This window comes from Pipistrellus kuhlii, unplaced genomic scaffold (assembly GCF_014108245.1).
Source record: "Pipistrellus kuhlii isolate mPipKuh1 unplaced genomic scaffold, mPipKuh1.p scaffold_m20_p_5, whole genome shotgun sequence".
NCBI classification, from domain to species: Eukaryota; Metazoa; Chordata; class Mammalia; order Chiroptera; family Vespertilionidae; genus Pipistrellus; species Pipistrellus kuhlii.
In genome coordinates this window covers 73,520,714-73,547,897 of record NW_023425551.1, presented here as the reverse complement: position 1 = coordinate 73,547,897, position 27,184 = coordinate 73,520,714, and the positions used below count along the sequence as shown (strand labels likewise).

Below are 27,184 nucleotides of genomic sequence, written 5' to 3'. Positions count from 1 at the left end.
GGCAGGTACCTTGGTTGCAAGCTCCTCCCGGCCCAGCCCTGGTCAGGGCTCATGCAGGAAGCAACCAACCCATGTATTTCCTCTCACTTTGATTCTCTCTGTCTTTCCCTCTCTCTCCCACTCTCCCTAAAAATCAAAGGCAAAATATCCAACTTCCCTAAAGGACTTAAAAAACAACAACACAAAACAGTTGGCCTGACTCTTCTGCAAATTGCAACTACTTCATAAAACCCCAAAAGCGTAGAAGAGGTGTTTAATCTTCACCATCTTTCTCACAGTTCTTTTACAGTGATGGTGAAAAATTATGCAATTGGGGTCTAAAGATTAACCCAGATGAAGTGGTTCAGTGTTTGAGCATTGACCTATGAACCAGGAGGTCATGGTTTGATTCCTAGTCAGGGCATATGCCCGTGTTGTAGGCTCGATTATTGATCCCCAGCGTTGAGCGTACAAGAGGCAACTGATCAATGGTTCTCTCTCATCATTGATGTTTCTATCTCTCTCTCCATCTCACTTCCTTTCTGAAATACACACACACACACACACACACACACACACACACACACGTATCCACAGAAGGAGTGATAAGGTGACTTCCAAGTAAAAGCATCTTTATCTCACATATCCTAAAAGTTAAAAACTCTGGAGGACTGATTTCCTTTCTCTTCAAATGCATGTTTACATTTACTGACATGTTCTTTGTTTACAAAATATGAACTTGGATCACTTTTAAAGTTTACAAACCACACGTGTGTTTACCTGCAGTCCGTGGGCTTTCCTCCCTCTGGATCACAAAACAATTTCAGGAAAGGTGGAGAAGCGGTTTGGGGGGTCAGCCCTATTTAGAAAAGAAAACCAGCATCCTCATTTCTCCTTTTAGGCAGACTCCTTTTAGTAAACAGTAAAAGTGGTATTTCAAAAAGTCTGAATTTGTGGTCTTATATTACAATGAATGTTACAGTCTGAAAGGACTGTACTGGCTATTTAAGGGGGACCTTAAATAGTATAATGATTGGGAGCCCTTATATTAAACTCCGCAAGAACCAGTATGATTGATTCATTTAATGAGGTTTTATTAAATTAGCAATAATAAAAAATTGTATGGGATTGAAAGGACAGGACGGGAAATAAAAGTGATTGACCTTTAGCCTCTGGGGCCTGGGACCTGGAAAGGTTTTATTTGTGTGCGTTGGTGAAGTTAAGTGCCAGCTCCACCAAGGAACAGACCCAGCTCCCATTCCCTAGACCCAGGGAAATGGGACACCTCTCGGCTCTGAAATGTTGATGAGCTGTGGAGGGGAGAAGGACAGGGGAGCAGATGGAATTCCTGGACAATTGTTCCGGCTGTCACCAGAGAAGACAGGCAGAAGGGAGCACTGGATAATTTACAGAGGAACAGATGCTGAGGCTCCTCCGGAACCATCTGGCCGAGAGAGGCCTGGGCTCGGGGTGGATGTTGTCTTTAGATCTGAGTACACTCCTCCAGCCCACCCCACTTCCTCTACCTGAACAGTAGCTCTCCCAGGAGGACTCTGCTCCCCGAGGACCCATCTCCGAGTTCCACCTGGCTCTCATTTCACTCCTTTCTTTTCAGAGCCTGGGTTCTGTGTCACCTGTCATTCCTGATAGGACCACATCTGGCTTTGTGGCCTGTGAAACATTTTTCTATTTTGTAGTATTTTAAACCTCTCCTCCCCACCTCTATATTTCACAGTTCCTCTATCAGCCCCGATCGATTTGGCTCCGTGGATAGTCTCGGCCTTCGGACTGAAGGGTCCCAGATTTGATTCTGATCAAGGGCAAGTTGCTACCTCTTGCCTGGGTTGTGGGCTCGATCCCCAGTGGGGGGCATGCAGGACACAGCCAATCAATGATTCTCATTCATCATTGGATGTTTCTATCTCTCTTTCCCTTTCCCTTCCTCTCTGAGATCAATAAAAAAAATATTTTTTAAAAAGGATTAAAATTTTTTTTTCTAGCCCTGACCGGTTTGGCTCAGTGGGTAGAGCATCAGCCTACGGACTGGTCAAGGGCACGTACCTTGGTTGTGGGCACATCTCCAGTAGAGGGGGGTGTGCAGGAGGCAACTGATCAATGTTTCTCTCATTGATGTTTCTAGCTCTTTATCTCTCTCCCTTCCTCTCAGTAAAAAATCAATAAAATATATTTTAAAAAAAATTTCTACCTCTCATCTCCATGCCATTTATAAGTTCAATAAACATTTATTGAACACCCACTATGTTAGGATTTGTTTTCAACAATGGGGCTACAGTGACAATTGAGAAAAAGTCCCAGACCTGTAGAGTTTGCATGCTGGTGGGAGATGGTAAACATACAAAGAAATATTTAATATGTCAGATAACAATAAGTTCTATGAAAGAAGAAATTCAGGCAGGGTAAGGGAAAGAGGCTGAAGATGCTGTTTTAGACAGAGTGGCCAGGGAAGTCTTCTCTGAGGTGGTGACATGAGCAGAGACATTCATGGAAGTGAATATCTGGAGAAAGAACATTTCCAGCACAGGGAACAGCAAACCCTAAAGTCCTGAGGCAGAAGTATGCTTAATGCATTAGAGGTTGCCATGCTATTCATTCATTAAGCATTTATTGTGTGCCAGGCACCTGCTGGGGAATTGGGAATATGAAGATGCAATCTGACATAGTTTTTGCCTTGGAAGAGCGTCAGCTTAGTGAGGAATACAGCACATGAACCATCACAGCACAGGTTACCTGCAATGAAATTGTGTGCAAATGCAAAAGGAGCACCAAATCCAGTCTGGGGGGTTGGGAAAGGATTCCTGGAGGAGGTGACCACGTGAGCTCAGGGCTGGAGGAATAGGAATTGATAATGCCAGAGGAGAGGAGGGCTTGGGCATTTGAAGACCTGAAATCACAGGGCAATTGGGAACCTGAAATCCCGGGGAGAGATGGAAAATTAGGCTGGTGAATGTGAAAGAGGTTGGGTCATGCGGATCTCTGCGTGACAATCTGAGAAGCTGCTTTTATCTTTTGGATGATGGGGAACCAGTGCTAAGACTCTCTCACTATTGCTCCCTATTCTTTGTGTGTGTTTTGTTTTGTTTTGTTTTGTTTTACTTTGTGAACCAGAATATTTCCCCATCCTTCCCGCTACTCCCCTGCTTCTACATCTCCTTCCTCCTCCCGCAGCCTGGCTTCCAAATCCCGCTTCCAGGAGATCCCCAGCATTCCCCTCCCCGCGCCCCAGCCCAGCACGATGCCACGCCCATGGCCACGCCCCCGATTACGCAAGGCGCCCGGTGCGTGGGGATTCCCACAGCCGTGGCCACTACCCGGCCTGCCCCGCGACAAGATGGCCGCCTGAAGGCAGCGGGCCGCGGAAGAAAGTTTGTTGTGGGGTCGGAGTAGCCGGGCCGGGAGGCTGGAGTTTGGGGGAGGGTCGCGGGAGCTCTAACATGGAGTATGGCGGGGGAGGGACGAGCTCCAGTGTTGAGAAGAGGAAATGGGACGGTGGAAGGTTTGGGGCAGAGAGAGAAAAAGAGGGAGATTGGGTAGGAAGTGAGGGACCCAAGGACCCAATGGCAGCCCTCGGGGAGGGGTCCGGGGCCGGGGAGCCTGAAGTAGGTATTCAGGTTCCTGGAGAAGCAGAGCCCCGATTTGGAGGGGAATTTTTAAACTGAAAAGTAAAGAAACCTGGAGCTTGTGGCCGAGGTCTGACTGTATTAGGCCGGTGGGAGAGCAATGGGGTCTTTCCCGTGGAGGAGCATAGGAGGAACCTGGAGGATGCTGGGCAGGTTGGGTAAGGAAGGAGCTCAAGCCAAAAGACCCTTACAGACTTAGGTCAGCCTTTCCACAGTTCCTATAGAAGCATCTGCCCCAATTTCAGCTGAAGACTCGGGGGCCCCAGGGACTGGAAGAATCACAGTGCCTGCTTGGAGGAAGAAGAAGAGGTAGCGACTTGCCCAAGCCCAACCCCAAAGCGGGTAAGGTGGCCCCCGGAGACAGGCTGGCATGCTCGGCGGAAGCAGGATGCATGGGCTCGGAATGGTGATGAGAATAATTTACTCTGAGGAGGGCGCTGTTCTATAGAGGTTCCCCTGGGCCTGTGGTCCCTAAATTAGTATTCTACTCGGATTGCATGCTGATTTTTGAGAGTCGGACGTAGAATTGTGTGCCTTCACCTGTGCAAGCGAACGTGGGCAAGTAGCCCAGAGATCAGGCTGTGCATAGTTTAACACATCCCTGTCACAAGCAGTTTCCTACATGTTCACTATCTTCTTCACTTTTCCCATCACAGCTTCAGTTTGGTATCCTGCCTGAAGTGGAGATTTGTGGGTGACAGATGGTGGGGAGTCACGAGAAAACAAATTTCTGATGGTGTTTCACTGACCATTTAGGCACCTGCTGTTACCAAATCCTGAGTTCACTCTTGCAGCATTTCTATTTGTTCTTCCTTTCTTTTCTTTTCTTTTTTTTTTTTTTTTTTTTTTTTTTTTTTGTAAGAGGGCCTCTTAGTGTTCTTGTGGGTGTGGATTTGGTAGTCGGTCCGGTCAGAGGAGGAAGAAAGGCAGAAGAATCCAGATCAATTTATGGTAAGAGGTCAAGCTGACTGGTGTAAAGCTCTGGGAATGTTTATTACATAACTCTCTGAGACCCCTAATATTTTGAGAACTGCTTTACAGCCTGGACAGTGTGGTGATGGAAGTAAAGGATTGTGGAACTTGCCCTTTTTCTCTTCTGGTAGCTTGCTTCTCTTCCTTTGTGCTCTCCCCATCAGATCACATTTTAAAATAAGTCAGTTTATTAAGCCAAACTAAACATGGCTTTAGACATAGTGGACTTGGGGTTGGAGAAAAAGAAAGGGGTCTGGAGCCACAGAATGCAGTGAATATGGTCCTTACTTGCATTGACGCCCTGTGGTTATGCCCATGCCAAATTTGGGATTAGGCTTCTTACTGAAGCCAGTTTCAGGGCTGACATCTGCTCCAAGCCTGGACTGGGAGGTCTGGTTTGATCTTGGACACCTCACTAACCATCTCCTGCCCCCTTCTCTAACCCCCCCCACCCTCAAAGAGTCACTCCAGACACACCAATGCCAATCACTGTTACTAGGCCAGCTTCAGTACCTTCAGGTACTGAGGCACTGATGCTATCAATGCTTCTTCCTCCCCTTCTCTCCCTTCCCCCCTCTCCTCTCACTTCCTCCCTCTCTTCCACTTTCTCTAAAAATAAAAAAAATATATCCTTACTCCTTGGGGATATTTACAAAAAAAGAAAGAGCCCAGCAGGCATGGCTCAGTGGTTAACCTATGAACCAGGAGGTCACGTGTTCGATTCCCGGTTAGAGCATATTCTAGGGTGGTGAGGCGTGCAGGAAGCAGCCAATCAATGATTCTCATCATTGATGTTTCTATCTCTCTCCCTTCTTTTCTAAAATCAATAAAAATATATCTTTTTAAAAAGAAATTACATAGCTTTCTATGCCTCAGCTTTTTCATTAACCAAATGTATTTGGTAAGAGTATCTCTTAGGGTTGTCTTGAGGGTTAAATAAGTTAATATATTAATGCATTTAGTACGGTACCTGACCTGCAATGTGTATTTGTTGTTGTTATGCTAATCAGATCTCAGCACTAATCTCTGCTTCATGATCGAACCTGGAGTCTTTCTGGAGGACCTGTACTGGTTTGGGCTGCTATTCTGGGACTAGAGAAATGAAGCACAGCTTTTTAAACTATTTGAAGTGTTGTTAAGCCCGGGCTGGTATGGTTCAATTCATTGAGTGTTGTCCGATGAGGTTTTGGGTTTGATTCCCATTAGGATACATGCCCAGGTGACGGTCTCGATTCCCAGTAGTGGGCATGCAGGAGGCAGCTGATCAATGTTTCTCTCTTTTGATGTTTCTATCTCTCTCCCTCTCCCTTCCTCTGTCCCAAATCAGTAAAAACATAGTTTAAAAAATAAAGTGTTAAAAAGCCAGTGATTTCCTGCTAAAGCTTTGAGGCTTCTTTGCAGTTGAGTGACGATGAGGATAATAGTGCTTAACAAGCACAGTTTATGTGCCTGGCACTGTTGTGAGTGCTTTAAATGTATTAACTAATTTTTATAACAACCCTATGAAGTAAATACTGCTATTATCCCCATTTTACAGATGAGTAAATAGAGGTACAGAGTGGCTAAGTAATTTGCTCAAGGTTACTGAGCTTATAAGTGGCAGATCTGGAATTTGATTCCAGGCAATCTGACTTTGGCAATTGAGCCCTTTTTTTTTTTTTTTTTTTTTTTTTTTTTTTTTTTTTTTTTAGTATGAAGTTAACTTTAAAATATGCCTGGTGGCAATTTGTATATCTTTGTTTTTTGTGATGGTTAGATGTATACCCATTTTGCAAGTAAAATTTTTTAGCTATTTAAAAAATGTTTTAGAAGCTGAGCTCCTCACAGCTCTCTCCTTCCTCTCAGAAATAACTGGTGGCAGAGCCCTCTGCCATATTAGCCAAATCTGGACTCTTTCTTCATGATTCAAGTTGGCCTTTGCAAAACCTTGGGCCTCGGTTGGATGAGCAGAGTGACATTTGGATACTAAGACATTAGGACATTAGGAGAGAGAAAAGGAGGTTGAGAGGGAAGGAAGGAGAGAGGAAGAGGGGGAAGAGAGGACATATTAGTGTACATGTAAATATAAGGCTCATTTCTGACTTTGATTACTGACATGAGCCATTGAAGTAGCCATAGTGTTAAATTCATGGACAGACTGGATGCATCTTTCTTTTTAAAAACAAGTAACAAACTACATTGGAAAAACTCACACAACCTGGCATTTGAGACAGTTCCTTCCCCAGCGTAAGAGGGAAATGGAAAACAGATGGTGCTTCTGCTGAGGCTTGTGTTGCTGAGGACGACCCTGGCTCAGTGCTCAGCTTTTTCCTTGAGCCGGGCGGGCCTCTGCGCAGCCTTAGGGCAGAGGTGTGCCACGGTTTGATAGACTGGCTTTCCTTTGCCCTGAATTTAAGACTCACTCTTCCCCTCCTTCTGAGTCATGCCCTGTCTGTTTAAGTCACCCTCAGGGCCCATCTTTTTCTCCCGTAAATGACTCTCCACCAAGCCATCAGAGTAGGCACGCGCCTACTCTAACCAGATTTCAGGGGGTTGGGGGCTTAGGAATCAGGGCTTTCCTTGTGAATTCCTACCCAGCCCTGTGATGAACTTCTCTATCTTCACCATCACCTGTGACACACGTGATTTTGTTGTCTCTGCTGTTCTCCTTTAACTGAGGAGCCACGTGCCTCAGGATAGTGTACGTTATCTCTTGTGCTGCAGGCTGCGTGCTGAAACGTGTTATCTCCGTAAAGTACATCTTTGTGTTTGGGTAGAAGTCCTCAGACTTTCCGGATGCTGATCACATTTTAGCAATGATTAAACTGCAGGGTGAAGTCGGATGGATTTTGAGTTGATTCTCCCCCGTTACTGTTTTCTTTTACTTGTCTAAATCAGTTTCTTCTCAGACGCCCCTTATTCATGTGTTACCTTTCATTCTAATCCCTTCACATCCTTATCACCACATTTTGAGTGCCAAGGCCTTCATTTCTCACCTGGATTCAGTCTCTTAACAGCACTCTGAACTTACTTCATTCTGGCTCTGGGCATCTGCAAGTGCTGGTCCTGCTGTCGGGATGCATTCCCCCACGCACCCCACCCCCACCCTCGTCCTTCCCTTTTGGTTCTTCACATCAGTTTCAATGTCACTTCCTTTCGGGACCTCACTCCTTTTAGTGCCCTTCTTCTGAGATTCTTCTTTTTTCACGTTTATCCTGCGCTGTAATTGCATGTTTACTTGTCTGACTCTTCTCAGACTGAGAAGAGGGACCGTATCTTATTCATTATTGCATCCTCCCATTTAGGATAAACACAGAATAGGTGCTTTATAATGCACCTATTTAGGTGCCTATAGAACAAATGAAATGTGATGGCAGTCTCTCCCCAACTCCGGTCTAGCTTCCCTGCTGAAATTATTTTTCTATTAAAAAAACTATGTTTCTTCCCTTAGAAATGCCAGGAGTTCCCCCTTTTTTTAGGATAAAATTCTAGTCAAAGATTCGTTACACTCTAGCCCAAACCCAACCCTCTAGCCTGCGTTGCTGCCACTGCACTTCATCTGTTCTGTTCTTCATTGCGCCTAAATTTCCTGCTGCTCCTGAACTTGGTGTGGCCGTCAAGTCACTGTATTCTTCTTTGCTTGTGCACTGTCCTCTCTCATAATGCTCACCATGTCTCTGAAACTCTGCTTATGCCCCAAGACCCAGCTCCCCTGTCACCTCCCATGAGAAGACTCTCCCACTTTCCTTTCCTCCTCTTGGCCCCACAGCACTGTGTTTGAACCTCTGTTCTGGTACTGATCTTGTATGGTGAGTTCTCTGTTCAGTTGTTCATCTTTTTCACTGAGCTGACCCCCGGAAATAATAGGGGAGATTGGGAAGGTGGGTATATGGAGAATTGGGAGTGGGTGAGCAGTGTGCGAGAGTCTGATTTTGGACCTTGGCACTTATTATCTGTGGGACTTTGGACAAGTTGCTTAACCATTAGTATCCTTGGTTTGTACCTTATAAGGTGAGAGTGGCATTATCTTTTATTCAGGAGCTTTGAGCATTAAAGGTAGTGAGTTTACCCCATATAGCACGGTGCCTGGCAAATGAAAAATACTCAATAAATTTTTGTTGAACAAATTCCATTTTGAAAAACTCAGTGTATAAGAAAAGGCTTTGTTGTATTCACACTAGAATAAGCCTTTTGCTTTCTGCCAGGTAGCCAGGAGCATTTTGGAAGTGAGAGTAAAATTGAGAGTCTCCTTTCCTGTGATGAAGCAATAAAAGAGGTGAGGTTGGGGACATCGTCAGTGAGTAGCCTGTTAAAAACAGATTGTGGATGCCTCTCTCCATTTGTGTGTTGTAATGACTCCTTTGATGGGTCATGACATGCATTTGAGGTTGGTGGTGACTTCGGTGGATACAGGTGGGGGCAGACAGATTTGTAATGTAGTTAAGGCTGGGGATGACTGGATGTTGTGTTTGAGGACCCATGTCTTCTGGTAGTTTGTTTTTTTATCCCCTCCTGGTGTTTTAAGAACTGAAAAGTGTTGGTGAAGCTAGTGGAACACACCTAGGCACCGAGGAAGCCAGACTCCTTGGACCCAGGTTCTTAGGGCTTGGATGATCTTGTGCCACAGAACCCGCTTAACTTGGATACTCCCAGAAATGGGGCTGGTAGCTGAGAGAGTTCTGTCTTCTCTTTGCCTTTTTATTTTTAGTGTAGTTGATGGGGGCAAAGGGGTGGTTCTTAGACACCAGCTCTCAGCAGACACTGAAGAAAGTTGTTTCCAGAAGTCTAGACCTATTAATTATATAACGCCAGGTGGTACTCCAGTGTGAGTTTATAATCAGACGAGGAAGATATGTCTGAGTTTTCAGGAAGGCAGCCTTCCTGTCTGGCCCTTAAACCCCTTCCCCGGCTAGGCTCCTCTCCTTTGTACCCTCCGAGCACTCACTGCTCTCTAATGCTAGTGGCTCTTAACCTGTCTCTCCCCACTAGAGGCAAGGTCTTCTATCTCTGAAGCTGCTTAGGGCCACAGTCCTTTAATTGAAGGCACTTAGGCCCTACATCAGGTATGTCAAACTCAAAGGCTAACACGGGCCAAATAAGGTTTAGGTTTATGTGAGCCATAAAAAAAAAAAAAAAAAAAAAAACAAAAAAAACAACTTTAGTTTTCATAGAAATGTAGGTTTATTTAGAAAAGTATAGTATAAAATAGAACAAGAACAATGATAAAAGTAATGTTTTCTTACATACTGTTTTTTGGCTGGGCCGCCAAAATATTCGTTAAGGGTGGGCCACGAGTTTGCATGCTTGCCCTACATATCTGTGCTGAGCCCTCCAGGTTACTCTGTGATCTCCCCTCCCCCCAGACCTTCCACAGGGAGACTAAAGAAATAGGATTTAGCCAAGATCGGTTTGGCTCAATGGATAGAGCGTCGGCTTGGGGACTGAGGGGTCCCGGGTTCCATTCCGGTCAGGGGCATGTGCCTTGGTTGCGGGCACATCCCCAGTGGGGGGTGTGCAGGAGGCAGCTGATCGATGGCTCTCTCTCATCGATGTTTCTAACTCTCTCTCTCTCTCCCTTCCTCTCTGTACAAAAATCAATAAAATATATATTTAAAAAAAAAAAAAAGAAATAGGATTTATCTGGCAAAACCTTTTGAATGCTTAGGAAGGAAGGCCCTGCAGAAACAAAAGTGGCAGTATTAAAAATAGCATCACTAATTACTTTTCAGGGTTGAGTTAATGTGGTTTAAATGATCTTCCAGGTGCTTGGTTTCAGCTGTCTCCCTTTTCAGCTTTTTTATTTCATAAAACACCTCTAAGGGTAGGATTAGAAGAGGAGGTGAAACACACTGGTATATTTTCTTGCTGAATTAGTCTTTGGCTTCTGGCATCCTCTTTGTTATTTATTGAGCTGCTTTTAGTGCCCCTATAACCTACTTTCTTTTCTGGTTGTCTCACTAGTCTTATCTAGGTGTACTCCAGGCTCACAGCCAGATTTGCTATAACCTTGTTAATGCCTCCAGTGGTCGGCAAACTCATTAGTCAACAGAGCCAAATGCCAACAGTACAACGATTAAAATTTCTTTTGAGAGCCAAATTTTTTAAACTTAAACTTCTTCTAACACCACTTCTTTAAAATAGACTCACCCAGGCCGTGGTATTTTGTGGAAGAGCCACACTCAAGGGGCCAAAGAGCCGCATGTGGCTCATGAGCCGCAGTTTGCCGACCACGGACCTAGACTGTCAAAAGATGAAACCAGTAGCTAAAAGTGGAGTGAAGCACTGGGCGCTAATCCTTGTCTCAGTTTGGGGGAGGCATGTCTTCATTGATGGCCTCTTGACAGGAGTGAAAGGCTACCTTGCATGTAAGCAGGTTTGAGAGGAGGCTGGGTGAGTCAGCTGGCCTGGCCATGAGAAGAGTGGGACCTATTCTTTGTCAGTTACTTTCTTAGAGGTTCAACTGTCTGCTCTCAGTGGCATTTGGCATTCTCCTTTCTTCTTTTCTTTCTCCCCTTTCTTTCTCCCCTCCCTCCCTCCCTCCCTCCCTCCCTCCCTCCCTCCCTCCCTCCCTCCCTTCCTTCCTTCCTTCCTTCCTTCCTTCCTTCCTTCCTTCCTTCCTTCCTTCCTTCCTTCCCCCTTCCCCTTTTCCCCCTTCCCTCCTTTCCCCCTTCCCCCTTCTCCTTTTTTCTTCCTTCCCCCTTCCCCTTCTTCCCTCTTTCCCTCCTTCCCTCCTCCCCCCTCCCCCCTTTCCTTCTTCCCCCCTCCCCCCCTTCCCCCTTTCCCCTCCTTCCTTCCCTCCTTCCCCCCTTCCCTCCTTCCCACCTTTCCTCCTTCTCTCCTTCCCTCCTTCCCTCCATCCTTCATTTCTTTCCCTTGTGGATCCCCCCCCCCCCCCCAATGATTTTTTACAGAGAGTGAAAGGGAAGGAGGGAAAGAGAGAAACATTGGTTGCCTCCCACACATGCCCCACTGGGGCTGGGGATATAACCTGCAACCCAGATATGAGCCCTTAACTGGGAATCGAACCCTTAATCCTTTGACCCTGGCCCTCTAACCACTGAGGAACATCACCGGGCTGGCCATGCTTTCTTATCAGTCCAGAGAAGAGGTCAGAGCCCACAGGAAGAATTCTCTTTTAGATGCTTATCTCGCCCTGCGTGGTCAGGCCTTGGCCTTTTGAGCTCTGGGGCTGTTGTCACAGCAATATGGGGAACCCAGAGAGCAGGTAGTCGGAAGCCTATTAGAGGCTTTGCCTGCCTGCGTTAACCATTAACCCTGGCTTGGGAGCAGGGCCAGGCCCCTCTGTGGGGCTAGGGTGGTCACAGTTCTCCCCTCTCTACCCCAGGTCATCTCTTCTGCAGGGCTATCCAGGCAGAAGGGAGAGTCCCTCCCTGTTTTTCCCCTGGCAGTATGTTGCCTTTCCTTTAACACAGCAGTATTTGCCAGTACATTTGCTGAAGCTTTCCTGTCCTGTCGCCCCAGAGGCACTTCTTGTGGGGCCTCTGGGCCCCACTGCTGTGGCTGCGTTGCCTTGGTGTCTGTAAGCCGGGGCATGTTACTTCCCTCAGGGCCGATCTGCAGGCTTCAGGAAAGTGTGATGCTTGTCTCTCTGCCATTGCTCATTCTGAGGGGGTGGACTGGGCCCCGTTGGAGCCTGGCTATAGCAGAGCCTTTATCCTTGCTCTGTGGCTTCCTCTGGGCCAGCTCCCAGGGAAGAGCCATCCCCCTGGCCCTTTCAGAAACTCAAACGTGGCAGTGTGCTGCCCCTCCCGTGCTGGGCCATGCTGGGCCGGGTCGCACACTGCCCCATTGTGCAGTGCTTTCCACGCAGCTCTTGTTGCAGCTTCTGATCCCTGAGCCAGTTCTCTCCCAGCCCCTTTCCTCAGAGCCTGTGGGAGGTGGTGGGTGGACTCTGCTAGCACAGGCATCGGATGGGTGGCAGCTGCAGCTGTGGGTGGCTGTGTTCTTACAACCCAGCTTTCAGGGCTCTGGGGTAGCCTGGCATCAGTGTTTGGGGAATAAGTGAGAAAGGAGCTGCCCCGCCCGGTGGCAGCAACCTTCCCAAGACATCTGACCTCTCTGTTGACCAACCAGAGAGCCTTGTTACACGGGGTCAGTGAGCTGGGGAATGGCAGGAGAATGCTGTCCCTCTGCCTGGCATGGTTTCTGGGTGGGAGAGAGCTCCCGAGGGTCTGATGCTAAGGCCAGAGGAGCCTTGCCTTTCAGGAGAGCGCACTTGTACCCTGGCCATGTGCAGCTTGGCATTCCTTCTGTTCTCTCTTTGCAGCTCCGGAGCTGGGCTGCTCACAAATGAAGCTGTCTGTTTATATAGAGTGCCTGGAGGGTGTCTGCCATGAGTCTGTCACTAACCGTGCTAACCAGGAGAGCTGGCTGGTTGGGGAGAAGACACTAACCCTGTGAGTCTGACCTGGGCCAGCTAACCTGCTCTGGGCCAGCGGTGCCTCTGACCTCTCTCCCTCCCGCAGCCGGCCACCTCCTCCCCCTAGCTTACCTCATGCCATCTCCTCTGATCCTTATAGCTGGGTTCCCTCCATCTTCCCAGGCTCCTTGCTCTGGGTGGGATGTGTCTTCTTCATGGCTAGGGAGAAGGGTTTCCTAGGCACAGCCACCTGCCCGTTTGCCAGCCTGCTGCTGGACTTGGCCTCCCCTCAGTCTGTACCATGCTGCCCAGATCTGTCTGAAAACAGAATTGGGTAGTTTCTGTTTAATATGCCTTTAGCACCAAGGAGTGGGAGCATGTCCCTCGGTTAGCATGCTGTTTCATTCTCCTGCCTCAGAGACAGGTGGAGATTTTCTTTTAGACTGAACAGTTTCCTTCATTTTTTTAAGAGGTGGATTGAATGGTATCCCCGTTATTCTCACTCCAGGGTAATAATCATTTAAGATTAGCTGCAAGGTTCTCCTTGGAGTTGTGGAGGTGGAGGAAAACCTTGGCCTGGTTGTGAGAAATTCCCTGGGCAGAAGAGTGAAGCTACTGAAATTGAAAGCTGGAGCTCAGAACCCAGTACCCATCTGAGATGTAGCTCCCATGGGTGACTGTCACTCTGGGAGGTGGAGTGGGTGGAGTTTGGCGCCCTCCCCCACTGCCTTCCACAGCTGGAACTTCAGGTGGACTTTAGCCCAGAAGAGCTGGGAAGGGCGCCTTAGCCCAAGGGAGCAGGACTTGCCTTGGGCTCCACATGGGCCTAGGTGAGGCCCTGGCCTGAGATTGGGAGGCTGGTGAATGGCCCTTTAGGTTCGGAAAGGAGAAGGGGTTCCTGACATAACAGGAAGGCCGGCTGCTTGGAGCTCCCTGGAGTTGTGCACAGGTAACTCTTTAGACAGACCATGTCTCCTGCCTTCGGAGGCCGTGCAGTATGGGGTAGGCTGGTCGGGGAACTTGAGACCTGCAGGCCCGCACAGTGGTACCGTACTCTTGGGCTAAGAGGGAGAAGGCAGCGGTGTGTCTACTAGCGTGGGGTGGGGTGTGTAGATGTGAGAGCTGGTAGATGCTACGCAGACATTTAGGGACCTTGAGTTAGCGAGCTGGAGGGGTTTGTGGCCGGCTCTGACCAGGAAGGCCAAAGGAAGCTGAAGGGGAGGTTAGTTCAGGGCCACCCCTCACTTGGTTCTTCCATCTTAGGAGAGGGCATGTCAAGTGCTGCCTATGATCTTGGGGGTACTTTGGCCCTCTCTTTGTGAGGAGGGAGGTTTGGTTTGCTTGGCTCATCATCAGTAGTCTTTAGCCCCTTTGTTCCTGTCTAGTGTTTGCTTGAATGCGGTCGGGTGATAGACTTTGAGGTATTTGCTCAGGTGGGGAGCCAGGTGAGCACTGAAGGTCACCAGTTCTAGTTCTGAGTCCTCAGGATTACTCTGACAGAATAATACCCACCCATTTTGGCTTTTAAAAACCTGTCAGTGTGTTCCTCTTAGAGCAGGCATGAGGCCAGGTCAGGGCCCCAGGCAGCTTACCCCAAGAGCGTGAGATTGTACTTGCCCAGAGGGGTGGCAGCATGGCTGTCAGAGGGGCAGCAGGCCAGTCTGGGCATAGACTGGCATCTGCCAGCCTAGTCATCAGCCCAGAACAGAGCCTGCCCAGGCCCCACTCCATGAGCTGCTGGCTGCTTGCCCGCCACGCGCCCAGGATTGCTGAGGGCTTTGCTCATGTATCTCAGGAACAGCTGCATGCCGGAAACGGGGGGTTGGTTGCAAGTGGGAGGGGCACCTGGGGTCGGTGTGGGGAAAGCTGAGCCCAACAGCTCTTGGATCCACTCACTGTGCTGGAGGACTGTTCTGCTGTTCACTGACAGCCCAGGTGGAGAGGGGCCATATTAGTGCTGGTGGCAGCCCCTGCCCAGTCACTGGTTACAGGCCTGGCCCTTGCAGGGTGGTCGTTTGTGCTTCTTAGGCCTTGTTTGGAGGCAGAGCTGGATTCCAGGAGCTTGTGGGGCAGCCTTCTCCAGGCTTGCAGAGTTCAGAGACTCCACAGCCGAGGACACATACTGTTAGCAGAGGACATTCTCACAGAGGAGGCTCTAGTTCCTGTGCGATCAGACATTCATGGTTTAGCAGTTGATTAGGGGCTTTTGGAAGGGCCTGTACTTATTTCTATTATTTATATCTTGTTGGATTCCAAGGGAATTAAGGCAGAATACAACACGGCTGGAGTATGCTAAAGGGCTGGTTTTCCTTTCATTTTAAAAGCAGTAGTGATTGCTGACTTACGTTAGACTTTTCTTGGGTGAATTATGAAGGAGAGCTTGAATGATTTGGTGGTGATGTGGGGCCCTTCTTAATTGAGAAGTTGCGTTCATTGACCCCTCAAGGTGCCCCACTTGCTTGATTCACGGCCAGCTGTGAGCAGAAAGGTGTATCATCAGGTTCCGAAATAGCCTGAGCCCAGATATATGTTGGGGCCATCATTTCCTGAAGAGAGCATGGGCGAGGTGGGGGTGGAGGTGGGGCAGGCCGTCTTTCCAGGGCAGGGCAGCTGAACCGGGCAGTGAAGTTGTAGAGCAGAAGTTGGACCTGGGGGAGACATCTGGTGAGGGAAGGCCGAAGTTTGAAAAGCCAAGGAGCCGCACCATGTTGGATTTACTTCCATCTCCCTCACTGGGCCGTGTTGAGGGGCGGCCTCTGAGCGCTCAGAGGAGGTGCTTGGGCCTCCCTTCTTTTGCACCTGTGACTTTGCCCTGGGCCTTCGGGAAATCCGTAGGAAGGATGGCAGAAGGAAGGAGAGGGCGTCCTTGGCTCTTGAACTTGCACCTTTCTCTGTTGCCTCCTGTGGGTGTCGGTGGGAATAGGAGTAAGGATAATGGTTTGGAGAGATCAGGATTCTGAAGAATTTTCTCCAGAAAACAACTACATCTTCAGCAGTGGTGATCCCTGATCACAGTGAAAGCCCATGGTCACATACACATACTTCACACCCACAAAAAGGAGCAGGTATGAGTCCCATCTCCTGGTTAAAGAGTGACGCTTGGCGAATTTTTTGTGCTTTGATGAAAGGATACTGCTCAGCCTACGTCTGGCACACATTTCTCCTTATATCCGTCTCTGTCTACACTCTCTGCTCAGCTGTTCAGGTTCACAGTGCGGGTTCACTGTGCGTGAGAGTACCGTTTCCAATGAAAGCAGACTTTGTTCTCTGGAGGCAGCTAATCATGCCCCTGGGCTGTAATCAGGGAGAAGGTATTTAATACAGGGCAGGTGGCAACAGGCGGCCTGCACTGACTGGCAGATTGCAACATGGCAATTAGGAAGCTATCACCACCACCCTCCCCACCCCAGCAGATATGGGGTTGAGTCTCTCCTCCACACTGGTTTTGAGTAAGTGAAGAATGAATACTATGCAGAAGAGGGAGGAGGAGGCAGGTTGGTGGGGTGGTGAAGGGTGAGAAGAGCTGCTTTTTCTTCTCACCTCACCTCCCTGAGATGGGGAGGAGGGTTTACTGCTGCTCTGGGATCTCCCTCAGCAGTGCCTGCAGGCCCAGCCCAAGGAGCTCCGAACAAACTGGGTCAGCCAGAGGTTTTATCATGGGCCTCAGCCTTTCTCCCAGAGCACAGCTGTACTTGTCCAAACCAAGCACGTGATCTGGTAGCTGCACATCCTTAGTCATCTGCCCCAGTTCCTTGAAGCTCACGTAGTTTTGGAGTAATATTCTTCCCCTGTCATCTCAGGACCATTTTCCAGAGCTGGGCATCCAGTGGCTCAGAGGCTGCTCACTCTCTCATCGTGGCCCATGGCCCATTCTGAACGTCCAGCTGTTTTCCCTGGAGTCCTTTTCTCTGTGCGGGGTTGAAACATAAGGCCACTTGGGAACCTCTGGGTGGAGATGTGGCCAGTGGAGGTTGCCCCTGCTAGCTGGACTTCCTGGAGGGCCTGCTCTGCTGCCTTTCAGCTTACCTTTCATCTCCCAGCGTGGGGGCCTGGTGTCCAGCTGCTGCTTGTTCTGTCCGCCACATCACCTGGGTTCGTTCTCCCTCTGGGTCTGCCCTTCCCTGCAGCGCATCTAGTCAAGATAGCGGGCTGCCAGGCCCACTGTGTTCCCGTTCAGCGCCGGCATCGTGGGCCCCTAGACGCTGTATCTGGGGCACTTAGCAGATCTCAGGAGCTGGAGCGAGGCGGGCAGGGAGTGGCACAGACTCTCCCTCGTGGACTTGAGTGAGGATACTGCAGGCTCCCTTGTGGGCATTGCCTTCTGCTTTCCCAGTTGGGAGTGGCTCCCCTCTCTGTGACTGACAAGCATGAAAAATGTAGGCTTTGGCTGGGGGAGAACCTGCCCATCTCCCCACCATCCGTCCCAGGAAGTCCGTGCCTGCATTTACTCCCCATGTCACTGCCACCCACATCCACTCTGTCTGCCCCTCAGCAAGCCAGACTGTCCGGTTGTGGAAGCTCTGGAAATATGTGCTGAGGGGCTGGGGCGGGAGGACCTGAGGGCAGAATGAGGCAGGATGAGCTGTAGGATGTGTGGCAACTAGAGGGAGGGCTGCGGAGTGAGGCTGCTCTCCTTACAGGTAGAATTACCAGATATCTGAGCAGTCAGTGTCCTCCTGCCCATACACACATCCTGGTGCCCAGGGGACAGCTGGGCATCAGCAGGAATAGGGTAGGGGAGAAAAGCAGCAGCTGAGAATAGAGGAGGGTACGTAAAGGGGCCTGCAGGGAAAGGGGCTGCCCAGCTGACAGGATCAGATGGGAGAGGGGCCTGGATTCTCCATAGAAAAGGAGAGAAGGACCAAAACCGGTTTGGCTCAGTGGACAGAGCGTCGGCCTCCAGACCGAAAGGTCCCGGGTTTGATTCCGGTCAAGGGCATGTATCGATACCTTGGTTGCGGGCACATCCCCAGTAGGGGGTGTGCAAGAGGTAGCTTGATCAATGATTCGCTCATCGATGTTTCTAGCTTTCTATCCCTCTCTCGTCCTCTCTATAAAAACTCAATAAAATATATTAAAAAGAAAGAAAAGAAGAGAAGGCATAGGCCTGCACAGGAGCCCCCTGGGTTTTGGAGAATCTCTTTGGCTGCATGTAGCACTTACTCCTGTGTTTCTGGCTCTACCCCCCTTTCCAACTCAAATACACACCTCCACTTGCACCCCCTGTATCAGAATCCGGGTACCCAGGCTGGTTTGGGCTTCCTGGGCCTCCCCACCAGGCCATAGGAACTCTCACCCTGGGGCCCTCTGGAGGGGTGTCCCTGGGGAACCTGTGGGGGTGACTTGTTTGCTCCCACACCCCAGGAATGTACTGTCCTTTCAGGCCCGCCCGGATTCCTGTGCAGGGAGTCAGCCCCGCACAGCATGCTGCTTGTGCCCTGTGGGGACACGTTCTGCTTCACCATCAAAGGGGTGGAGGTTGGCGGCTCGTGCCTGCTGTCACACCCCAGCTCCCCGAGAACCCCAGGCCAGAGACCGAGCTGTTCAGACAGAGGAGCGAGGCCACTCCTGCTTCCCCGCCCTCCCTACACCCTCACCTCTTCCTGCCTCAGGCCCTGTTGGAATGTGACAAGAGTCATGGCCAGGGCATGTCCTAACAGCAGGAGCGCACGCTCCAGCCCGCAAGGCTTCCCTCAGCCCCCGGCTCTGTTTAGGTGGAAGGCAGCGGGAAGATTGTTTATGCCCAGAAGGCCACCTAAGGTTATTGCCTCCGCTGGTCCCTGTGGTGGCTGCTGCCCCCCTGCTGCAGCCTAGTTCATTACAGATGGGGGCAGAGCTCAGAACCCCAAGAACTTGGAGGGGACCACAGGGTGACTCAGTCCAGCCACCTGGGACGTGTGAGAAAGGCTTATCCAACGAGGAAGGGCCACACAGTGTCAGCATCACTGAGCCTGGAACCCCAGCATCTCGGCTCCCCAGACTTGGGTTTCTGGCAAATGTCTGAACACCAGGGTTTCTCAGCCTTGGCACTGCCAACGTTGTGTGTTGATCATTCTCATGGGGGTGTCCTGTGCATCACGGAATGTTTACCAGCAGCCCTGGCCTCTACCCACTACATGCCAATGGCACCCACTCCTGTTGTGATAACCAGAAATATCTTCAGACATTTGCCAGATATCTGAGAAGGAGGTGAGGGGGACCAAAGTCACCCTGTTTGAGAACCATCATTGCTCTAAACTGCTGCCCTTTTTAGATTTCCTCTCCTGTACCTACCCCTGTCATCACAAAGGCTGTTTACCATAGTGTACACAAAGATAACCTTTGGGTTCTTTCTGGAGACTGCTAGGAGCTTTCTTTACTTCTCCAGTAGGCTTTTCCCTGGTATTCTCTTATGCAACCCACATTCTCCAAACCTCTTATTATAGTTGTTTGCAGATACTGAGAGATGAACAGGACAGATGTGGGGTAGGAGAGGGACAGGACATGACAGGACTAGACCTATTTCAGAATTGGGCATGTGGGTAAGCCGAGACCATGAACACATACACAGACATGCGTGACAGGACTCATAGAGCAGGCAGGGCCCCGTGCTTCTAATCCTCCTCCGCTCCCCCCTCAGACCCTTTGTCCCATGGCTTTCCTGCCTGACTCTCCCCGGGGTGCCTTCCAGGTCCCAGACTGGGCAGGGAGGCCTGTGGCACTGACAGACAGGCGGCTGACACCTGGTTTCCACTTTCTTCCCTTCTCCAGTTTCAGGAGCTTTTGGCAAGAGGAAGTGGAGGGGCCGTGGGATGCGGAGAGCCGAGGGCTAACTCCCGGACAGCGGAACAGAGCAAGCTGCTGACAAACAGACGGTATGTCCGTGTGAGGCCCGCACCCCCACGTGGCTCTCTTCTGGGGAGGCTGGCAGGTGAGGGGGCAGGCAGGTGGCGCCTCCGGCCCCGGGGGCTGGTGAAAGGAGACTGATGGCGGCTAGTGGGGCTTGGTCTTCAGGACTCTCTCAAGCTCAGAGACCCCACTGAGGAGCCTGGGTTGGGAGAATAGCCTCAAAACCTTACTTTCTAGTTACAGTTATTTTTTAATTTTTTTAAAGTTATATTTTTTAAGGTAATGTTTATTAACCATTTCCTAAGTGCCAGGTACTGTTCTCAGTGCTTTACCTAACCTTCACAATACCCCTGTGAAACCAGTGCTGTTCTTGCCCCATTGTAGAGTAGGGCGAGCTGGTCTGTGTAGAGAGCAGTTTTCCCTTCGAAGCCGCCTTCTGAGCCCACACAGGACAGTGGCTGGCAGCCTTCACACGCTCCGCTCACTCCCCGGGCAAGTGCATTCTTTCTGGTGCCCAGGCCAAGGTCTTGCTTTTCTCACCCCTCTGTTCCCATTGGACCCATCCCCCCTTCAGCACTCTCCTGACTCCTTGGGTGCACTGACACACCAGGATCCAGCCCTTCTAGTGACCCCAGCCAGACCCAAGTCTGTGGGCCTGCCTGGTGGCTCCCACATATGTTCCCTTATCATCCTCTTCCTCAATCCAGAGGCCACTTGCCCTCCTTTCTGAGGCCCCTCCTTCCTTGCTTCTCCTCATCAGGCTGAGGAGCCCTCACCTCCCAGAATGACCAGTGCGGCCCCTGCTAAGAAACCCTACCGCAAGGCACCACCAGAGCATCGGGAGCTGCGGCTGGACGGGCCTGGGTCCCAGCTTGAGCAGCAGGTCAGCAAACGGGGACCCCACTTTGCCTGGCGGAGGTGGGCCTCTGAAGCTGGCTGTCTGGCTGACTTCTCCCGCCTGGGGGACTCTGGCCCCCTGAGTTGGGTGAGAGTATGGCATTGCTGGTGGGGGCAGTGCGGGCTCACAGAGGCCAGCCATGAGCACATGTCCACACGTCAGGAGGCCCAGAGCCTTGGAAGCTCTGCAGGAATGACAGTGTTGCTTCTATGAGAGGCAGCCCACCAGACCGAGGGGCCCTAACCTGCTGGAGCCTGAGACTCGTTCTCCTCTGGTGATGATGTGATGATGAAGGCAATTCTCCATCTACTTGCACCAGACCAGTTGTTCCTCACTGTCCCCGGAAGTCAGGCCTCCTCCAGCTTTACTCTGGCTAACGTTTGTTAAATACATTGGTTATCCTCCCTCATTAAGCTCACTGTCAGGAGGAAACGAGTATTGTGGTGGTTTATTCTCCTTGCTACCTGGTGTCCTCCCTGTGGCAATGCATGGAGTGCACTTACAGAATTGGAGAGAGTCAGCACATGCTGAGCATCAGGGTACCACGGCCACCTTGGTCAGAGTCAGGGCAGAGATGCCGTGACTGGCCCATTTCAGCTCAGAGATCAGTGAATAAACAGGCCAGGTATTGTGCGAGGTGCCCTGGCTCAGATTGATATAACCAGAATGTGGTAGAAATGGATCGACTCCAGGTGTTAGTGGCTCCAAAGTCCATGGTCTGGGGCACGCTCCGCATTTTCCTGACCCTGACTGGCGTTTGAAGCAGTCGGTTTAATGTGGAGTGACATTTCCTGCTTGCTATAGCACGTGGCTGTTCAGCTTTGTGTCTGGCTGAGCCCTGACTCTTGGGCTGTGACCAACATAGGGGTTTCTGGAGGATGGGTTAGGAGGTTAAAGGCAAGAAGAGACACTTCGCTCCTCACAGACAGGATTAGCCAGCGGTTCTCCTTCTCTCCTGCACTTGTTCCTCCGAGCCTCTGTGAGGGCCTGGTTCTGTCTGGTGGTCAGAGCTCAGGACCTACTATATCCCGCCTGGTTTCTTCACTTCTCTGGAGGTCTCCGCCAGGCCTGCAGCGCTCAGGATCCCAGTGAGCAGCTGAGGCTCTCTTTATCCCTGGGAGAGGTGGCGGGGGTACCAGGACTTATTTGCAACTGGCTCTAGGCCTAAGGGATTGGAGCTGGTGAGGGTTGGAAGGGGTTCTTGAATCTTCCAGTTGGCATGGGAAGAGAGTGGTCTGGCTTGTCTGGGCATTGCTGGATTGCCTCCATCTCTACAGGACACTCACTGCAGCCCTGCTGTGAGAGTCCTTGGGCCTCAGAAGTGGCCCAGGGCTTTTTGGAGGGTGGGCCACACAGGAGGCCAGTGGCCTAGAGCTGAGCCTCAGGCTTCTGTTCTTTTGTGCCCAGGAGTCCCTGACTGACGCAGAGAGGATGAAGTGAGTATCTGCTGCCTGTGCCTGCCCCGCCTCAGCTGTCCCTCTTAGCTCCAGGCCAGGCTGTGGGTATAGTTGGCTTCTCCCTGGATTAGGTAGAGTAAATGTTGGGTTGGGGTGGGGTGTTTTAGGGACTCTGGGAGGAGGCTAGATGTGGATATTCCTTTGGAAAAACAGGTTTGTCCCATGGGCTATAAGAGAACCTGGAATTGAGGAGGGGATGGCTCTGAGGGCCTGCTCTTGCCAGCAAGCTCTTTCCCAGCTCCTGGCCCTTCTGTGCCAGCTGCCTCCCTGGAGCCCTTCCTGTCAGCCGTGTGAGGCCTCTGGAGATGGGGGCAGTACTGGGCTGGATTTCCAGGAGATTAATAATGGAGCAAGCTGATAGTGCAATGGGGAAACTGGAGCTGGGGGCTTGGTGGCTTGGGCTGTAACCAGAGACAGACTTAGAATCCCCCCACCCAATTCTGTCTTCTCATTCTTCTCCAGGGAGGGGGAGGGTGGGGGACTAACATCTATCCCCTCTGCCTCCCCACTCTCCAAGCCAGGCTGAGTTCTCTGGGCCAGAAGGGCTGAGTTTCAAGAGTGCCCTGCCCCTAGTTGCCTGTCTTCATGCCATCTCTACTTCCTCCCTGACCAGCCTGGGGCTCCAGGGCTGGCACTTCTATCTCTGATGCCCCTTTGCCCTTGACCCCTCCCCTGCCAGGCTGTTGCAGCAGGAGAATGAAGAGCTTCGCAGGCGCCTGGCCTTGGCCACCAGGCGCACCGAGGACCTGGAACGCGAGCTGGAGATTGGGCAGGACTGCCTGGAGGTGGAGCTGGGCCAGAGCCGCGAGGAGCTGGACAAATTTAAGGACAAGTTCCGCAGGTATGGGAACAAGGGGCTAGGACACACGTGCACACATCTCCCCATCATTGGGGATTAGCTGGAAGAGGCCTCAGAAGCCATCTGATTCTGGTGAAGAAAAACTGAAGTTTGAGAAGGAGAATGACTTGCCCAAGATCCTTCAGGGCCTGAAGAAATGGACTTTGACCCAGGGGTCTGCCTTGTCTTCCTCTCCAGGCTGCAGAACAGCTACACAGCTTCCCAGAGGGCCAACCAGGAGCTGGAGGACAAGCTGCACACGCTGGTAACCTCCAAGAGGGCAGTCTGGCTGGCACTGTGCTCACAGCATAGCAGGGGGCTAGGACTTGCCAAGGGAATGCCTTTCTGCCCTGTGGCTTGGGGAGGGGGGTGGGGGCAGTGGTGGGGAGGGGACCGCCATGTGCTCTGCAAGTCAGGACTGTCTTAATGCTCACACTGTTTCTCTTCTCTCCTCGTCTCCCCCTCATGCTGCCACCGTTGCTGCTGCACTCTCCTCTCAGGCCTCTCTTAGCCACAGCTGGATTTTTGCAGTTGCGTCTGAGTTGTGTGTTTTCTACCTTGCCCTGGCCTCCTCCTCAGCAGAGACCTGGGATTGCCGGGGCCCTGGTCATTTCCCTCTGCCCGATCCTATTCTCTTCCTTATGTGAGGCCTGTTCGGTAGTCAGTGCCTCCTTCCTAGGGGACAGCTGGGAGCCTGCTCTTGGCCTAGGCAGAGGTACTGATGGATGTCACTACTGAACTCTCAGCCTCTCGCTGCACTGTCAGCAAGCCCAAGCCTTCCGGGGGAGGGGGCTGTCGATGCAGCCATGACCTGAAGATCAGAGCCTGCAGCTCCCTTCCAGCTCATCTAGATAATCTCACAGGCTCCCCCAGCTGCCACCCAGCCTCCTCCCTCCTCCCTCTTCCTAGCCTGATCCTGGAAACACCCCCATACATAAGCTTCAGTGCCTGCGTTTGCACTGTTTCTCCTCCCAGGTACAGCCCCTTGCCTGGTATGTAGAGTTCCCTCAAGGGATGGACAGCCTCTTATACTGCTGGGCCCAGGTCATGCCAGAAAACTCCTGCCCCACAGTCAGCCCGGAGAACAGCAGTGTCTGGTCTCCTTCTGTCTGTCCATTGTCTGTCTGTTCCATCTGCCTTGGCTGCCCTAGCACTTGTGGCTTCCTGCGTCTCAGGCTGGGAGGAGGGAAGGGGGAGGAAGGGCTGGCTGGGGCGTGGGCTGGGTTCACCACAAGTCTTGTGCTTCAGATCAAGAAGGCTGAAATGGATAGGAAGACACTGGACTGGGAGATCGTAGAGCTGACCAACAAGCTGCTGGATGCCAAGAACACCATCAACAAGCTGGAGGAGCTCAACGTATGTGCACTTCCAGGGTCTTCCTTGCCCGTGGCCAGCTTTGTCCTGGCCCAGCCCTGCTCCCTGTGACAGGGCTGGACTCTGAACCATATTTGTATCTGCAGGAGCGGTACCGGCTGGACTGCAACCTGGCTGTGCAGCTCCTCAAGTGCAACAAGTCCCACTTCCGTAACCACAAGTTCGCTGATGTGAGTCCAATACCTGCCCCAACAATGCCAGTCCAGCCTTCCTAGGACTCTTGTATCTCCAGTTTCTTTCTCTCTCTCCATCCCCTTGCCTTTCACTACCCTTGCTGCTTTGCCTTCCCTTGGCCTCTGTGTCTCCTCTCAAGCAGTCAACTCTGTCACTGTTTGGTATCCTGTATGCTGTCACTGCCGATCATTAGGACTGGGGGTATTTTTGGAACAGAGACAGTGCGAGAGGGACTCAGTTTCAGGATCCCATGCAGGAAGGAGGGGTGGCCATAGCTATCAGCCATAAGAATATTTAGAGAGCATTAGGCCCAACTGATCCCCTGACCCCAAAGTGCAAACTCCAGACCCCAGATCCTCAGGTTCAAGGTTGATGGGGCCTACAGAAGTGGTGGGACATTCCCAAGGCTGCGGTCAGTACAGAGCCTCAAACTTACGTCTGGTTTGGGCAGAAGGTACTGCTAAGATGGGAGAGACAGAAATTCGAGAGCACGTAGGCCTTGCAACAGTTCTGGGTTCAGTTCCTGCTGGTGTTAATCAAAAGCTTCAAGTTATTTTAGCCCTACCGGGCCTCAGTTTGTGAGAAATGAGAATATTCCTGGGCGTGCTGCAAGCACAAGATACAGCGAAGTGCCAAGCACACAGTGGTACATGCATGTGGTAGCCATGTTTTGCCATGAGTCAACCTGTCTTAGGTTGGGATCATTCATGTCTCTTTCCTTCTGCTCCTTTAACCCAGCTGCCCTGTGAGCTACAGGACATGGTTCGGAAACATCTGCACAGTGGTCAAGAGGCTGCCAGCCCGGACCCTGCCCCCGGCCTGGCACCAGGGGCTGTGGTACCCACCTCGGTCATTGCCCGCGTGTTGGAGAAGCCAGAGTCTCTGTTGCTCAACTCGGCCCAGTCAGGCAGTGCTGGGCGCCCCTTGGCTGAGGATGTCTTCGTTCATGTAGACATGAGTGGGGGTGACCCAGGTGACCTAGCCAGTCCCCCAGTCCCTGGCAGCCCCACCCCTCAACCCAATGGGGAGTGCCACTCTCTGAGCACTGCTGAGGGCTCCCCAGATGAGGAGGTGCCTCTGCCGGCCTTTGAGAAACTAAGCCCCTACCCCACCCCATCTCCACCATACCCTCTGTATCCTGGCCGAAAGGTGATAGAGTTCTCTGAGGATAAGGTGCGAATCCCCCACAACAGCCCCCTGCCCAACTGCACGTATGCTACCCGCCAGGCCATTTCCCTGAGCCTGGTGGAGGAGGGGAGCGAGCGGGGCCGTCCGAGCCCAGTGCCCAGCAGCCATGCATCGGCCCAGGCCTCACCCCAACACCAGCCCAGCCCAACCCCCCCAATACTCAGTGCCCCAGCCAGCTCTGCCAGCTCCGAGGACGACCTGCTGGCCAGCTGGCAGCGGGCGTTTGTTGACCGCATTCCACCAGCCACTGTGGCCCAGAGCACAGCTTACGGACATGATGCGCTCCCTGCGCTGCAGCGCCAGTTTGCTCTGAGCCCCGCTGACAGAGAGGAGGGGGTTCAAGCACCTTCCTCCCCACCTGGTGAGAGCCGGCTTTTGCTGCCAACAGAACCTGACTCTGGCCTTGCCAGGGAGGAAGAGGAGGAGGAGCTGAATCTGCCCATCAGCCCCGAGGAAGAACAACAGAGCCTGCTGCCCCGTGATACCTGCACAGAGACAGGGCCTGGTACTTCCCACCCGGAGGGCAGGACCTGGGCACTCCCCGGCTCCAGCCGCTCCCAGCGCAGCCCCAAGAGGATGGGGGTACACCACCTACACCGCAAGGACAGCCTGACCCAGGCCCAGGAGCAGGGCAATCTGCTCAATTAAGGCCCCTGCTTGCCTTCCTGCCACTGCTGCACTGTGACTGCAAGGAGACCTGGTCCTTGCAGCTCACTGTCTCCACCCAGCCAAGCCTGGAACTCTCATCCCTCAAGGCCTGCACAGCTCTGTTCCTTGTACCGAGTGGGCCAGGTGGTGGGCCCCACCAGGCCTTCCAGCCGCATTGACTGCCTGGCCCCAGCTTGCCTCGTGGCTTCCCCCTTCTTGAAATATTTATTCTCCAAAGATAACATGCAGCCAGGGCTCAGCATCTTTCCCCAAATCAGGCCAGCCCAAATCGGGCTGTTCTGGGAGCTGAGGGGCTTATCACATCAGTGTTCATCCTCCTTCCTTTCTTGGCCATGAGGTGTGTTGTTTTGTTTTTTGATGAGGGGCTATTATTGGGATTATTAACCTCTAATTCCTATTTTCTATTAACCTTTTTATTTTTTCTTGTTTCCCTCCCTCCCAAACCCCCTGCACTAGCCTTTGCCTTTAAGGGCCTGGCGCAGCACGCCCTCCGGGTGGGAGGGGCTGACTCAGGGCTCTCCTCAGCTGTTCCTGGGGCCTCCAGCTGGGCTCTACAGGAGGCCTGCGCCCCTCCCACTCCTGGCTCTAGACTGTTACTCCCAGCTTTGGGAAATGTTCACATTAATGACTATTTTAAAATTAAATGAAACTATTTTACTGTTATGGACTAATTTGTCTGTTACTGACTATTCTGCTCTCCATTCTTGAGTATTCCCAGTCCCATGATGCCCTACTCTTTGCTGGTGATTCTCCCTTGCCCCGCTCTGCCTGGGCCTTCCCTGGGCACAGAGCATCAGGCAGTGGGAGAGG

The 27,184-nt window shown here is 51.5% G+C and overlaps 1 protein-coding gene across 1 annotated transcript; it reads left to right on the top strand.

The window, feature by feature from the left end:
- The first annotated feature begins 3,458 nt into the window (after window positions 1-3,458).
- TJAP1 (tight junction associated protein 1) lies at window positions 3,459-27,041 on the top strand. Its single transcript, XM_045573273.1, is given in 13 exon segments — window positions 3,459-3,959; window positions 12,856-12,985; window positions 13,686-13,897; window positions 19,705-19,802; window positions 20,537-20,663; window positions 20,666-20,694; window positions 22,082-22,110; window positions 22,811-22,972; window positions 23,168-23,234; window positions 23,470-23,499; window positions 24,218-24,325; window positions 24,430-24,513; window positions 25,256-27,041. Coding segments are annotated over 9 exon segments (1,710 nt in total). The 5' UTR covers window positions 3,459-3,959; window positions 12,856-12,985; window positions 13,686-13,897; window positions 19,705-19,802; window positions 20,537-20,560; the 3' UTR covers window positions 26,354-27,041.
- Window positions 27,042-27,184: the final 143 nt, after the last annotated feature.